The sequence below is a fragment of the Hippocampus comes genome, unplaced genomic scaffold (assembly GCF_001891065.2).
Source record: "Hippocampus comes isolate QL1 unplaced genomic scaffold, H_comes_QL1_v1.1 scaffold249, whole genome shotgun sequence".
Classification (NCBI taxonomy): Eukaryota; Metazoa; Chordata; class Actinopteri; order Syngnathiformes; family Syngnathidae; genus Hippocampus; species Hippocampus comes.
The window spans coordinates 354,795-369,720 of record NW_017805035.1 but is presented as its reverse complement, the minus strand read 5'-3'; the positions used below and the strand labels follow the sequence as shown (position 1 = coordinate 369,720).

Here is a 14,926-nt window from a genome sequence, read left to right as displayed (position 1 = left end):
GTGTGTGTGTGTGTGTGTGTGTGCGTGTGTGTGTGTGTGTGTGTGTGTGTGTGTGTGTGTGTGTGTGTGTGTGTGTGCGTGCGCGTGCACGTGTGTGGGTGTGGGTAATCACTTCGTTGACTTTTTTTCTCCATGTCCTATATTGAATGTTTTTCGTTTGTGTATTCAATGAAGTGTCGAATGGACTTAATTAGCATAAAGAGAACGTAAAAATTGTGTTTCAGACATTCTGCCTAAAGGTGAAAGTGAGGAGGATTTGACGGTAACGGCATGCGTGTCTCCTGACATGGACATCCCGTCGGTGCGCGCACACGCACACACACACACACACACACACACACACACACACACACACACACACACACACACACACACACACACACACACAGATATACTTGCACGTTCACACTCATCACCTTTTTGTATTTTTTTAATACTGTATCTTTCAATGGGATAGCTGAAGAAACTTGTGCCATCACATTTTTTTTTTTTTTTTTTTTAAATGATTCCCCGCACTCGTCCTGTCCAACACACATGCAGTTTCTCGGAAATGTGAGGGTTTTCAAAGATTAACATGTACTTACCAAACCAATGATACATGAAGCAATCCAAATATCAAAAGTGTCAACATATGAACTGTCATGGCCGCCAGTCATACTTGATTGATTGAATTTTGACCCAACAAAAACATTCATATACCCCAATAAATGTTTAATTCAAACCAACAATTTGGTTACTTTCATAAGAAATAATACAGAATTTTGACCTAACACAAACAATCCAAAAATTGAGTTAATGAACCAACCCAACTGTTTTTAGAGTGTACAATCATATGTTTTGTCTGGTTGCACAGCAAGCTCTGATCCAAGACATGGACGGCTTCCCTGTCCCTTCTGTGACCGTGAAGGTGAGTTCAGAATCACCCTTGATGAGGTTTTATTGCATTTCTTTATCCTCATGCACATCCTCCTCCTTAATGTGTGCAGGTGACAGTGAAGGCCAGCAGCGCGTTGGCCTCGTCCAAGCTGACCGTTGGCGTTCAGCCTCCGCTTGCCGTCACCCAGGACCAGTTTGTCTTCGAACCTTTAGGTCAGTCTGTGTGTGTGTGTGTGTGTGTGTGTGTGTGTGTGTGTGTGTGTGTGTGTGTGTGTGTGTGTGCGCGCGCACGGAAAACATGTTGGACAACATCTTTTGGCAGTGTCTGAGCTGTAACAGGCGTGACAAATTGACTGCAGATTGTTCTTATCCTTTGGGTGCGCAAACGTCTACTCTTGTGTATGCGTACATGTGAAAGTACTTCACTTTCACTTTGGACAGTATAGGGATGAAAAAAAAAATCAATTGGCTTCAAGCAGCTGCAATAATGGGAATGCTTCCATCATTCCCTTCCACGGAGTTTCCTCATTTCAGTATTTTCAAAAAGTGCAGCCTATATCGATAGATGAAAAGATTCATCCCGTGAGGGAAATTAAATTGTCACAGCAGCAATATTTAAACAACCAATGCTGGGGTCAAACTGAAAACCATGTGAAACTAATTTGGTTCCCCCAACCCACAAAGTAAAAACAAATACAGAGCAGCATTGAGGAGGAATTTAAAGACATTTAAATCTCAACCAAGCAAGAAAAAAAATCCTCTCCTTCATCACACTCTCCCTCCACATATTATATCCAAACGGGATCATTTAAAAGTCTTAAATTGGATGTTAATTTTCTTTCAGAGGATGCTTGATCCTTAAATCTGCAACACACTTTGCATTTATTCTGTATTCCCTATAAAATGTGGCATACATAAAGCAGTGACATGTTACCTCACTTGTCTAAACAGGGGTATTCTGATTAATATTGTTTTTGTGAAGCAAAAATTAAGATTAATCCACCCATTTTTCAGCCATGCAAGAAGGCAAATATTTTATGCAGCATTGCTGTCGACTGAAATTGAGGTCAAAGTGCCTATGGGCTTGTTTCATAAGTCAGAACACCCGTATCTCAATGCACCACTGTATTCCAAACTAATTTTAGGTCCAAAATATGTTTTCAAATTTTTCGTTGAAAACATATAATGGAAGACTGAGTCCCGGGCTGCGTCTGAATTGAAATAGTGAACTCGAAATGACCCACAATGCCCTTGGAAAAGTACTGAGCATCAATGACGACTCAACCGATGAATAGGCGAATAAAAAAATGGCGCAAGCGCGAACATCAAAGCAATATAGTAGCCACGGAAATAATTGATTCATTTTGTTGAATTAAAAGTATGTACAATAAAGGAACTCAAACACAGCTTAAAATAATTTTTTTCTCCACAATAAATAGTGGAAGATCTTAATGTGCCGGTGCTTCATGACGGGTACATTGGCCATGTGATATTCAAGTTCAAGTCAACTTTATTGTCAAATGTGCTACATGTGCAACATACAACACAGATGAAATTTCATTCCTCTCAACCACAGGAGAGAGAGGAGTCGCTGCGGGTGCCCGCGCCGCCATCAAAAGAACAGTTAACATAAAATGACAAAATAACACAACACAAGACAGACGAAAAATATGCGACAAGTAACATGTCGTTAGTTGGCTGTCCGACTCGCCAAACACAACAAGGCCACCACTATATAGTGCTACACATTGCGCGGGACTATGTAGTTAGATGTGTGATGAGGGCTTTGGGGGGTTAAGGCATATCACTTAGTTAGTCTTAAACATCAAAGTTGTCTTGAATGGGTCTTAAAAGGCTTACATTTGACTCCTTTAAAAGTGTATAATGCCTCTTCTCAATTTCTGTTCGGAATTATTTTGAATTCCTCTCGCCACAGTTGCTATTTGTCACCATTCCTTTCTTCTTATATCTGTCCATGATCCCTATCCAGCATAACTTCATACATGGTGCAGATGTTCACATTTACGGTAAAAAATGTCCATTTATGTCGCGCACGTTGTCTGCAGGCAGCATCACATGCTCTTGATGCATTTTTTTTGTTTATCATTTCAAGATGTATCCACCGCACTCTTAGTTTCTGAGTTGTCAATCATTGATGGATGACTTGTCCGTGCAGCAATGTGAGCTGGACGCTATGCGCAGCTGCAAACTCTACATTGTGTGCCGGCCCCTTTAAATGCTGTCACTTTCTCCCATATGTTTTCATTACGCCTCTATAACAATGGAAAGTCGTTGGAACATTTATTTGACAGCTTTGATATTTTTCTTACAGTTTATGTAATAGAAGGCTCACTAGGAAGACAATTCGGCGCACTAGAAGAACAACTAGGATACACAAGATTTTTCGCCACCACAAGTGCCACTTGTGGCCATTCCAGCCTCCCGCCCCAAAACAGCTATTTTTTTGTAATGTTTAAGTAATAAGAAAATAGCACTCTGTCATATTATATATTATATAGAAAAACATGGCGGTCCAGTGGTTAGTGTCGACCTCACAGTGCAGAGGTCGTGGATTCGATCCCAGCTTCGGCCTTCCGATGTGGAGTTTGCATGTTCTCCCCATGCCTGCGTTGGTTTTCTCCGGGTACTCCGATTTCTTCCCACATCCCAAAAACATGCATGGCAGGCTAATGGAACACTCGAAATTGTCCCTCAGTGTGATTGTGAGCACCGAACGGTTGTTCATCTATGTGTGTTCATGTATAGTTGTCTTTCTACGCAGAGGACAAAGAATATATGCCTGTGAGTATTCTTATATTACTACTTGTGTTGCTCCACCATATGTCCTCAATTATTCAGATTTATTCCTCATTTTCATCTGGACTCGATGTCTATCTCCATCTGTTGCATTCGTAGAACGACTGTCTTATTGGTACCGTTTTTGTTTTTTTCCAATACGAGTGCTATTTTTGGCCAACTCGCACAACCTTGGATTTATGAAAAGGCGTTTGAGCATTTACAAAGTGCTCCATAATCCACATTGCCACAGACACCCTCCAGGAGTGTTGGTGTCTTGTGTACTTCTGGTTCTGGTTGTACAACTTGAACCATGAAGCTATTTTCTGCTGGAACCAATTTTCGTGACAAGACAAATGAAAGCACTAAAATATTCACAGCTGCGGAGCTTTGATGCGACTGTAACACAAGTCGCTACTTGAGACTTTGTTGGTTTCTGGCTGCTACCGGCTACTTAGCTCTGTCCTGCTCCTGTCACTGTATGTCTCACAGACACACCATCACTTACAGTATATTAGTCACACATGGAGTGACACACATTGACACACACACACACACACACACACGCCCTACAATATATCTGCACTCTAAGCACTGTCACATTTTGACTTGAAATGTCAAAACAAAACAACAATGTGTGTGTGTGTGGGGGGGGGGCTATGTAAGTTTGTGTCCTACTGTGTGTGTGGGTAGAAGTGGAGAGGGGGAGGCTGGATGGAGTGAGGTCGCGCCTTCTGACTTTTTATTGTTATTTCAAATTTTATTTGTCTCAGATGGCGACTCGATTTGCGGCTTACCACACGGGCGCGCGCGCGCACACACACACTGCATCCTTTGTTTTTCCCACTTCTCCGTGTCCGTTCTCGATTGTTCAATTTCCGTCCTCTCTTTCACATCACTACATTTCGTCGTTGCCATTCTTCGCTGTGACACCATGGTCATTGATTGTCATGTTCATGCACAAGGCTAAAGTCGGGATTCAGGAAGGGAGTGGTGTTTTTCTTTCGGTACAGAGTTCAAAGGTGACGTTGTGTGAGCAGTTTGTTCAGTGCAAGGTCAAAGGTTAGCGTTTAACAGGCCACTGCTTGTTGTTTCCTCTATCACGGAGATTATTAGGGCGTTCATGACATGGGTTGGTTCCCAAAAGTTGCCATCTTGATAACTGTTTTTATGTTTTCCATTCCCCCCAAGAGTTTTTCTCCCGAAAATTGGCCTTTTTTTTTTTTTTTTGCATCCAACGCCAAAATTATTCAATTACCCTCCTGAAATTTGTGCATGTCTATTACGACTAGACCCTTCAAAAAAAAGTCTCCCAAACCTATGCCCGAAAAGACACAGGGACTCCATTTTGCTTTGAAATGTCTCTTTTAGCATCAAGCAAATAAAAGAATAGCCTCAGATTTCTGAGCTTTACAAAAGCTGACATTTTTCCAAATATCCGAAGCCAGTTTCACTTGGGACCATAAAAGTCGGCAGGCATGTCTTTTTTGTTTTTTTTTTTTTTTTTCCATAAAAATCTCTGTTGGTAACTTTCAAAGCTTTTTGCTTCCACATTAAAATTTCGACAGAGCATGTCATTGAAGTTTGATCATTTTGAAGTTTTGCCATGAAAAAGAAGGTATGAGGGTCTGTGTTTTTTTTTCTTCCTATTTGGCTTGGAAAAATCTATTACTCATGGTTCCTTGCCCTTTCACTAGGTTGTCACATGAGATGTGTTTAGTATTTTTTAACCTACCTAAAATAAACTTGACACACACACACAAAGTTGCCACTTATCACTTTTTCCCTCTCTTGACAAGATTCTGCAGCCCTCTTGAACTTTCACCTTCACCAAACAACCAGGAGTCACTTTAAGCCATATGCACACATCCCAGGGTCATAATAGTTTTGGATTTTTCATTAGGGTTAGTTGAGATTTTGTTTGGACTTTTTTGGTTTTTAAATTCAGTTAGTTTTCATTTGTTTTTAGAGCAAGTTTATTAAGTTTAGTTAATTTAGTTTTTTTGGTTTTAGTTTTAGATTTTTAATGTATGGAGTAATTGGTGAGTGCAAGATGGGGGCAAAAAAAAAAAAGGTCATTAACCATTCTGAAATTGCACCTGAAAGCGGAATATCCCTAACCCTGCACTAGATGTACAATTTCTGGAAATAAACTGTAACTGTAGACCTACTTGACTGCAACCGACATCCTAATACACTCAGCAGACTTCATTGCTACTACCAATCTTACCGATGAGTTTCATGACATTGTCCAGTAGCAGGTTAATGTAAAATCGTGGCCCAGATATGTTTCGGATGTACAGTACGAGACAAGAGATGAGCATGTGATGAAAAAAAATGGATGGGCTTGTATGTGGCTTCCATGGAGGTGACACTAGGTGCAGAAAACGATGTATGGCACTCAGGTTTAAGGTTTCTTTTTTTATTTTCAGGCAGTGGTCTTTTTTGGGGTGAAGAGGAAAACTTACCGAGCTGACAGTTTAGGCTGTCACTTCAGCCTTCATCCGAGCTGTCTCTTTGCAAAAAAAAAAAAAAAAAGAAATAAAAAAGACCATTGTCTGGGAAAAAGAAACCTTCAACCTAATATCACCCATAAGTAGACAAGATGAACATCATAGCGCTATTGATGGTACATGCCAGTTTCTGAAATTCAACTTTTATTTTTGACGTGTTTTACATCGGAGGAACGCTGAACACTAACGTGACAGGGAGTCCGCGAGTAGATGTGGCTCTATTTTTGTCTGAATGGCGCTTACTGACTTTTGCACTTGAACTTGTCATGATAAAAAAAAAAAAAAAAAAAAGGGGGCTTGATGAATTGGTTTTAGGGTGTTGAGGAATGTCAAAGTGGCCTTGCATCTTCCTATTCCTCGGTGGAAAAAGTTGGAGGAACAGGAGGCAGGGATGTGGCAACGAAGAAGTTCATAAAGAGCGTGTGGCACAAGGTTAAGCAAACACAGCCTTGGAGGGTGAGGAGGACACAATTGAGGAGGTCAAGGAGGCAAGGTGCTCTCTGGTGGTCACCTTTATGTGCAGTTTGTTTATACTGTTGTCGGCGTAAATGGTTTAATGGTCCTGAGAGCCCAGCGGCCGGACCACACGGACCTCCAGGTCACACGGACCGCCACCTGACCTGTCCAGATGTGGCCCCTTTGGATGATGGGGAAGTGAAGCGAGCAGAGATGCAAAAAGAGAGAGAAGGATTACTGTGTCTCTCTTTGAGTGTTTGTTGCTCCTAATGGGCCTGGGAACACTTAAAGCACTTAAACCCGTCCGAGCCGTTTGACCTACGGGGCGCCGAGGTTAAAAGCCTCCCGCTGAAAGACGGAATGCCAGGCAGGCAGCGGCCAGCGAGAAGGTCAATGCGCCTGAAAGGATGAAGCCAGAGTAGAGGGTGGAACTGTGGAAACCTTAGCAGAGATGCTGAAGCAAGTTTTCTGACGACTCCATATAATCCCCCAAAAAGTCCACTTCCTTTAAGTTGTGTTTGCGCAGGTTAATTGAAAGCAGAGCAGGAATGTCACTTAGGAATCCCAATTTCTTGATTTGTGTCCCCCCCCCAACACACATACACATGTTTTGCTTCTGTTTATTATTTGCACATGCGCAAGAAGCAGACACACACTTATATATAGTCACACACAGGTTGAGGTATTCATCCTGGCGCAAAGCACTACGGCGTAACCTCAGACAAATTGTAACCATTCTAAAAGATGAGAGAAGGAAAGCGCAAGGAGGTGGTGAGGGTGGAGTCAAAGAATTGAAGTAACATGAAAGTAAAGCATGAAGGAGCTCATCCTTTGACAAGCCTTCATGGTGACATCCGTCATCAATGATGTAACATTGACAGAGAAAGTGTTTAACATTACCGTGTTGTTGTTGTTGTTCCTTCCTCAGGAGTTGGTTTGTCCACTGAGGTTGTCTTTTCAGCTTTCCTCAATGGCCGCTACCCACCAGCCGACCTGAACGGCGACATCACCCTGTCCTACAGCTCGCCCACAGGTACTAAAATGCCCCCACCCCCAAGGTGCTTTGCGTACCGCATGTGCTCATGCTAAGCTTTTTTTAAATTTTTTTTTTTTTTAATCAGTCTGAAAAAGGAAGGTAGCTTACTTTGATGCAATGGAAAACAATGACAAACACCAGATAACAGTGAGCCGAGCAGCGGTTGCGATTTCTTCTGCTCTGTTTGGATGCTGTGTGGTGCTCTGCCTCTCAGTGGTCAACGTCGGTACTACCACAGACAAGTTTATGCATGTGGTCAGCTGTGTTGGTCATTTGAAGTACACCGCACACTCGAAGAGTAGTGAGATCACACGTGAAATGTTTTTTCCTGGTCATGTGTGTGGCCTCTCTCACGTTTGCAAGAATTGGCAAAGATGTTAAAAAAAAAAAAATCAGCATGTGTGCAGCCAGCTGTAGTTCGAACAATGTCCCTTCTAGTCGTTCTCTTTCCACCACTGCTGGAAGATATGACTTTTTCCTTACTGCTGAGCACAGAAGCAGCCTTATTCCAAAATGTCACCGGATTCATTATTGCTCCAAATAGTCCAAATAATCTCCCGCAAAATGTAATTTAAGAAAAAAAAAAGGAGGTATTGTTTGTGTTGGCAGCAGTATCTTTTTTTTTTTACAAAGGAACCGTTTTCCCTTGCCCTATACCCGTTTCACGTCTGGGAACACGGGAACGCTGTAACATGGCGTTATTGTGAGGATAAAAATAGAACAGAAGTTGTCTGGATGGTTTTGTATGCTGCTGATGTCTGCAAGGTGAAGGAACCCGGTCAAAGCACCAGTGAGCATCACATGATTTTAACACAGTCCGACGTTAGTGTGTCATTGTCTTGTCTTTCCTGCAGGTCATTCCATCATGGCGTCATACACACTTCTGGGTGGTAGAAACAGAGAACATGTTATCTTGCAGTCACTACTAGCTTTTTTCAAAGCCGACTTCCGTTTTTTGCCAGCCCTTTCAGAGCATTTTGACTGAACCTTTAAGACCTACTCAGAATTCTGGGGGGTTAATCATTTTGGGAGGTCTTTAACCCTCGTGCCCACAGTAGAACATTTTACAAAAAAACACCGGCTTCTGACCAAAAAGTGTCAAACATGAAACATGTCAAGCTGAAGAATGACGTAAATCAAATTTGACAATTTACTGACAGAGACCCGTAGGTGACGCTGTTACACGGCATGGCTTGAGTGTGGCTTTTTTACATGGTGTTTGTCATTACTCCATCAACTCCGTCATCCTTCTCAGGAGCGGGACACACACTTTGTACTACCTATCGCGACACATATTCTGTTTATACCATGCATACACATTCTCTGCTTGAGTGTGTGATGCGTCAACTTGTCCGACTTCCAACATGTTGGCGTTGCACCCCCTCATAATCGACTCAACATGCCGAGATGCACCACCTAATCGTTATCCTCCACCCAAAAGCTGTGCTGATCTCAAATCCAAAGTGATGAAACGCCGCTGCCGACGGGAATCTGATGACCTTACCTTACATGACAACATTACAGTGGTTCACAAACCAGTATTTCACAGACAAAGCTGGGCAAAACTCTCATCCATGCCTACCTGTTGAAAAAATGTCCTCGGGGAAATGGATTAAGAAAACTGCATCAATGACTTGAATGGTGATTTTTCTACAAGGAATTCCTCTCGACTGCAACAGTGCGAAAGTCACAGTTCAATCTCAATTATCCGTAGGTGTGAATATGACTGAGAATCCTTGTCTGTCTATGTGCCATGTGATTGATTGACTGGCAACCTGTCCAGTGGACCCCACTTCTCTAGCCGCGTGTGTGCGTGCGTGCGCGTGCATACGAGCAATCACGTGCACTTGGCGTAGCGTGGGAACGAGAGCGAGCGAAACGCATCCGAGTGGAACATCTGCGTCTTGTGTGATCCGTTTTCTCATGTCTTCTCCTTCTTCTTCCACGCAGAGTTCAACCCCAAAGGTACGTGCACGCTCATGTGCATAGAGTAGAGCTTGTAGACACGCACACACACACACACACACACACACACACACACACACACACATTACTGTACTTACTGTATAAACAGGAAGAAAGCGCAGTCTGCCGTTTGTTTCTGAAACGTGATCCCCGACAGGAGTCCACGCACGCACACACCCATTTCATGCAAGACATGCACGCTTGCTCGTTGTACGAATATTGTCTTTTTATCTTTAGTACAAGATTTCTGCGACGCACGCACACAAGCCCGCAGGTATACGCGTGCCTCTTTGCTTTATCAGTTAGAAATATTTTTAATATTGTGAGGACACGCACACCCAGGTTTTCTTTTTATTTCTCAGTCACAATTTCATGTGAAGCACGCACGCCTTGCTTCAAGATTGAAAACATTTTCTTTCTTATGAGATTTTTTTTGCAACACGCACCTGCATGCATGATGGAAAAAAAAATTCCATCCTTCAAACACGATTTCTTGTGACATACGCATACCTATGCACACAAGCAGTATAGACAGTAGTATTCCCTCTTGTCAACCAGTGTTTGTTTTAGTTGTCTGTCTTTGTGGGCTTTGATACAGAATCGGATGTGCTGTGATGTAAAGTGGGTTTAAGAGGCCCACTAGGGGTACGCACACATGCACACACATACACACGCTGCTCTTCTGTGGGGCCAACGTCGGGTACAACTATGGTCAGAGCGAGGCGGTGTCTACTTATTTAAGCTCAGAAAAGAAAGTGCAAGACAGCATGAATTTTCACTGGTGGAGGCGCTACTTCAACTAGCTGCTACTTTACGTTTGCAAATTAGGGTCGAGGAATTCATGCAGGTGGCAAATGTAAAAATGTCTGCAGCCCTCACCAAATAAACCACTTCGCCAAGCTTCGAAGGACACCGCTTATCAGAAGCTAACATTGTGAACAAAATTCTACGTAGCTCTGCTCAACTTTTGGTGTTGATATGCATTTTACACAGTCTAGTCCAGCCATGGATTAAAAGTGAAGGATTTTCATCCGTCCTCGCTGAGAAGAAATTTGATGTGGGAGGTGGGATTGTGTCAAGTTATCCCACTGTTGCATCACAACCTGAGAAGGGCTCAGTCATGGACATATTTTCAGAATTAGTCGGAAAACAAATATTTTTTACTCCGTTTATTCACACTTTGATGGGTAAGCAGGTATTTCAGACAGCCAACTATTTATATACCAGATGTTAAAAAGCGAGTTTTACATCCTGTGCCCCCTTCGGGAACTGTGTCCCAATATTTTGGCCTATATGGTTCATCTTGATGGCTGTTCTTTTAATCCTACAGTTTTTCCTATTCTCTGTTTTTCTCTTTTCCTCCACCCAAGATAGAGTTTCCACTTTTTTTTTTTTTTTACCCGAAAAGCGCTTGTCACAGGAAACCCAAAGATTCTTTGCTTTGGCTCGTAACAGCGGCCTTCACGCTGAGGGCACCTGCTGGTGGGGCGGCGGCAGAGACAGGGGTGGGGAGGGGTGGTGAGAGGGACTCGGGCAGAGCCGTGGGCGGCGGTCGTTGGGCGGAATTTTGCGAAAACATCCAGCGAGCACGAGACAGTAGCTCAGAGGGGATAATGGTTGCAGTCTTTCTTCACGGCTGCAGTTTGCCTTGGCTGCGCTTGGCTTTTGTTCATTCAAAACCAATAGAATTATTCACATGGTCGTAAGATAATTATGCGCGTGTGCGTCTGTGTGTATGAGAGAATGTGTGTGCAATGCCCGTGAGAGAGAGTCTGTATAAGTCTTTTTGTGTGCGCGTGAGATTGTGAATTTCGTGTGAGAGCTACGGGCAGTAAGCTACAAAATAGTGATATGAAGTACACGGCGGCTGTCATTTCTCACGTGAACTCTTTTATTTCCACGGCTTGTTCTCGTTTTTCTGCTCAGTCCAGCGAGAAAGTTACGTTTGGCCGCCTGCTCTGTTTTCTCTCCTCCTCAAACAACTTCCCTTTTGGAGAGTGCAGGCTTCAGGTCGGGTCGACTCTCTCCTGTAAAAAAAAAACAAAAAAAACCAAAACATGTCTGCTGTGCACAGGGAAAGCCAATGTGCGTCCGTCTGTGATATACCATAACTTCTATGCTAATTTCCGTTAGCCTGTCCATGATGTTTTACATTATTTGTTAGCTTCAAACTAGTGGACTTTCCTGCGACAAAATGCCATGTTTTGATTGAATATTGTGGTGTTTGAATATACATTTACAATTTTTAATTCTCTTTTGCTTTATGAGGCAGTTTTTCAGTAAACTTCAACTGGGAGTGCCAAGGAAACAGCTTGAAGCAATCACGCTGTTTCTTGTTTCTCTCTATATAGTTCTTGTTTTGTTTTTGCCTTGCAGGAGTCCCTCACGTGATTCAGTGCCAGTTCAAGCTTCCTCTTGCCCTCGTCTGCACGGCAACGTCTCCCAGCAAGAGCAGCAGCAGCAGCAGCATCTTCAAGATCACTGTGGACACCAACCAGCCACCTGTGGACCTGGCAGCCATTTTTCCTGGTATACCACACACGCACACACACACACGCGCGCGCACACACTCACGCACATAAAAGTGATTCTTCATGTATGTGTTTCAATGGGAGGTCCTTTTTTCCCAGTAATCTGACAATCGGCTGCAATCAGCAACTCTGTCGACTAAACACTCTCTCTCGCGTGTGTGTGTGTGTGTGTGTGCGTGTGCATGTGCGTGTGTGTCTCTTTGTTACCAGTGTGACTGTCTTTTGTTGCCTTTTGTCGGCGTCCTGCATGGCGATAGGCCGTGCTATCAGAGGCATCATGCTGGCCTTTCTTAACTTTTTATTTTATTTTTTTTTTGTATGTACTGTATGTGTGTGTCTGCAGAAATTGCGGCTCAGTCGGCAGATAATGAGGGAAACAGTTTGGCTTTCCGCTTCTTGCCGGGCGGCCTGGTGACCGTGCTTGCCTCCAAGACCTCCCGTAAGAAGTCTTTTGTGGAATACTTGCCCCTGACACGAACAGCAAATATTCTCGACTAATGAATTTCCCGCTCTCGATTTTTGTTGTTGTTGTGTAACAGCTTATTTCAGTTGTTTGAACCCAAAATATGTAAACCCAATCTTAGGTTCCCAAAACATGTGAATATCCTTTCAAATTCATCTTACATTACCATAAACTGTATTTTTTTTTCATATCACAGGACCCACATTTACAACACACACACACACACACACACACACACACACACACACACGAACAAGACATGCACACACGCACCCGACATCCAGACACGGAAGATACAACACATCACACACGAACAACACAAAGAAATGCAAAACACACAAGACCTATGCATACACAAAAACGACAATAAACAAGACACATAAGACACACCCACCCACACAAAAACAAACATGAAAAGCCAAGGCACACGCACGCACACACACACAAACACACATGTACAACATAGACATGTACAACAAAGATGCAAATAAAAAACACAGTAAACAATACAACAACAACAACACGTGCACACACAAACAAGGCAAACACAAGACACACACTAGATCTTAATTACTCCTCCACTAATATTTTACATTTCAATAAATCATTTGATTTAATAATATTGAATATTTTGCCTTTCCTTTTGGGCGCCATCCTGTGTGCGTTACAGGAAAAAACACAAATAAGTAGACAGGCGCGAATGCATGTGGTTTTGTTTTGTTTTTTTTAGCCAAAACCTGCTTGTCAGGATATATTGCTGTTCTGATCAATGTTTTTTTGTTTTGTGTGTTTTTTTTTTTTTTTTTTTTTTTGTGCATGCGTCAGAGCGCTATCGCATCCAGAGCGACGCCTTCGAGGACATGTGGCTGGTGGCCAACGAGCTGGTTCACAGAGTCGACGTTCATTTTGCCAAGCAGGGAGTCGACGACTTCAAGAAGAGCTTCAGCGGACCGCTGCCCCTCAAGGACTACTTCCTGTCTGTTGACCACCACTTCCAGGTACACACATTATTTACTTGCTGAAATGGCAGCAGGGTACCCTAGTGGTTAGCATGTCTGCCTCAGTGTCGGGAGGTTCTGGATTTGATCCTTACTGTTTGGAATTTGCCTTGTGTGAGTTTTTTCCTCCCCCGCTCCACAAACATGCATTTCCATAGGTGTGAATGTGAGTGGGAATGCTTAGTTGTCTATATGTGCTCTGGTGACCAGTCCCAAGTATATCTAAATGTGTGGATTTTGGTGTGTGTCAGCTACGCGTCAGCGCTCAGAAGTACCAGGACCTCCTGTCCGAGCGAGCGGCCCAGTTCCGAGCCATCCAGCGCCGCCTTCTGACCCGCTTTAAAGACAAAACACCAGCACCTCTGCAGAACCTCGACACACTGCTTGACGCCACATACACACAGGTACACAGCGCACGCACACACCCTGCTCATTAAGGTGAAAAATGATTCAGGTGGAGAAACTGAGAATTTTGATGCAACTGTAGCAGAATGGCTTATTTAAATGGCACACATTATGAGAGAGAGAGAGAGAGAGAGAGAGAGAGAGAGAGAGAGAAATTTTCACTCGCAGAGGCAGCGCTTCATCACCAAGCCACCAAAACCAACTGCTTATCAGAAGCTTTCCTTTCGGCTTTGGCATGTTTGCGTTTCAACCGTGGCTTGATAGTGGTTCTGGATGTTCTCCAAACCTGGCTGCCAATTCATGGGTGGAGAAACTTTGTTTGCGTTTAGTTATGTAAATTATCTGATTTTTAACGGCCTCACAGTGAGGTTAAAGATTTCCTTGGGTGTATAATTTCTCACTTGATGTGTCCGCAGGCACCCCAGACCAAAGACTATTCTTGTACAAGACATTAAAAAGTCACTGACACATGCCTTTTGTCTCCTAAAGAGTGGATCAGTGGTCAAATGAAGCATAAAAACATTCAAATAAATCCTGTAGGCTGGATGTCAACTCCTCAAAGATGCGATACATTTCAGGAACTGTTTCTCACAGAACACACATGCTCCGCATTGACGTGTTCGTGTAGATTTCCTGTGTGAGACTTGAAGTTTGATGATTTGTGGATGTCCTGTTTCAGGGTGATTAGCTGTGAGTTCACGCCCAGTACAGTTACATGCGTCGACACACACAGGCACACGCACGCACACGCACACACATACTCATGCAGGCGTGAAATCTCACAATTTTCAGCAGAGACAACTTTGATATGTCCACATGCCGACATTCTTTCTCATCGGGGGTGGACGTTGGTGTACGTGTGTGTGGTTATGGTAATGTCACCAGCG

General features: G+C 43.2%; 1 protein-coding gene across 4 annotated transcripts in view; it reads left to right on the top strand.

Annotated features, from left to right (window-relative positions):
- bbs9 (Bardet-Biedl syndrome 9) overlaps positions 1–14,926 on the top strand; it is a 96,619-nt gene that overhangs the window by 15,578 nt on the left and 66,115 nt on the right. For 3 of the 4 annotated variants that reach the window (XM_019863801.1, XM_019863800.1, XM_019863799.1), the window contains exons 11-19: positions 225–301; positions 854–907; positions 987–1,089; positions 7,570–7,674; positions 9,628–9,642; positions 12,019–12,171; positions 12,517–12,612; positions 13,462–13,634; positions 13,886–14,038. In XM_019863801.1, coding sequence (XP_019719360.1) covers positions 225–301; positions 854–907; positions 987–1,089; positions 7,570–7,674; positions 9,628–9,642; positions 12,019–12,171; positions 12,517–12,612; positions 13,462–13,634; positions 13,886–14,038 — 929 coding nt within the window. The remainder of the gene's footprint in view (positions 1–224; positions 302–853; positions 908–986; positions 1,090–7,569; positions 7,675–9,627; positions 9,643–12,018; positions 12,172–12,516; positions 12,613–13,461; positions 13,635–13,885; positions 14,039–14,926) is intronic. The other variant, XM_019863802.1, reaches the window with a different exon arrangement.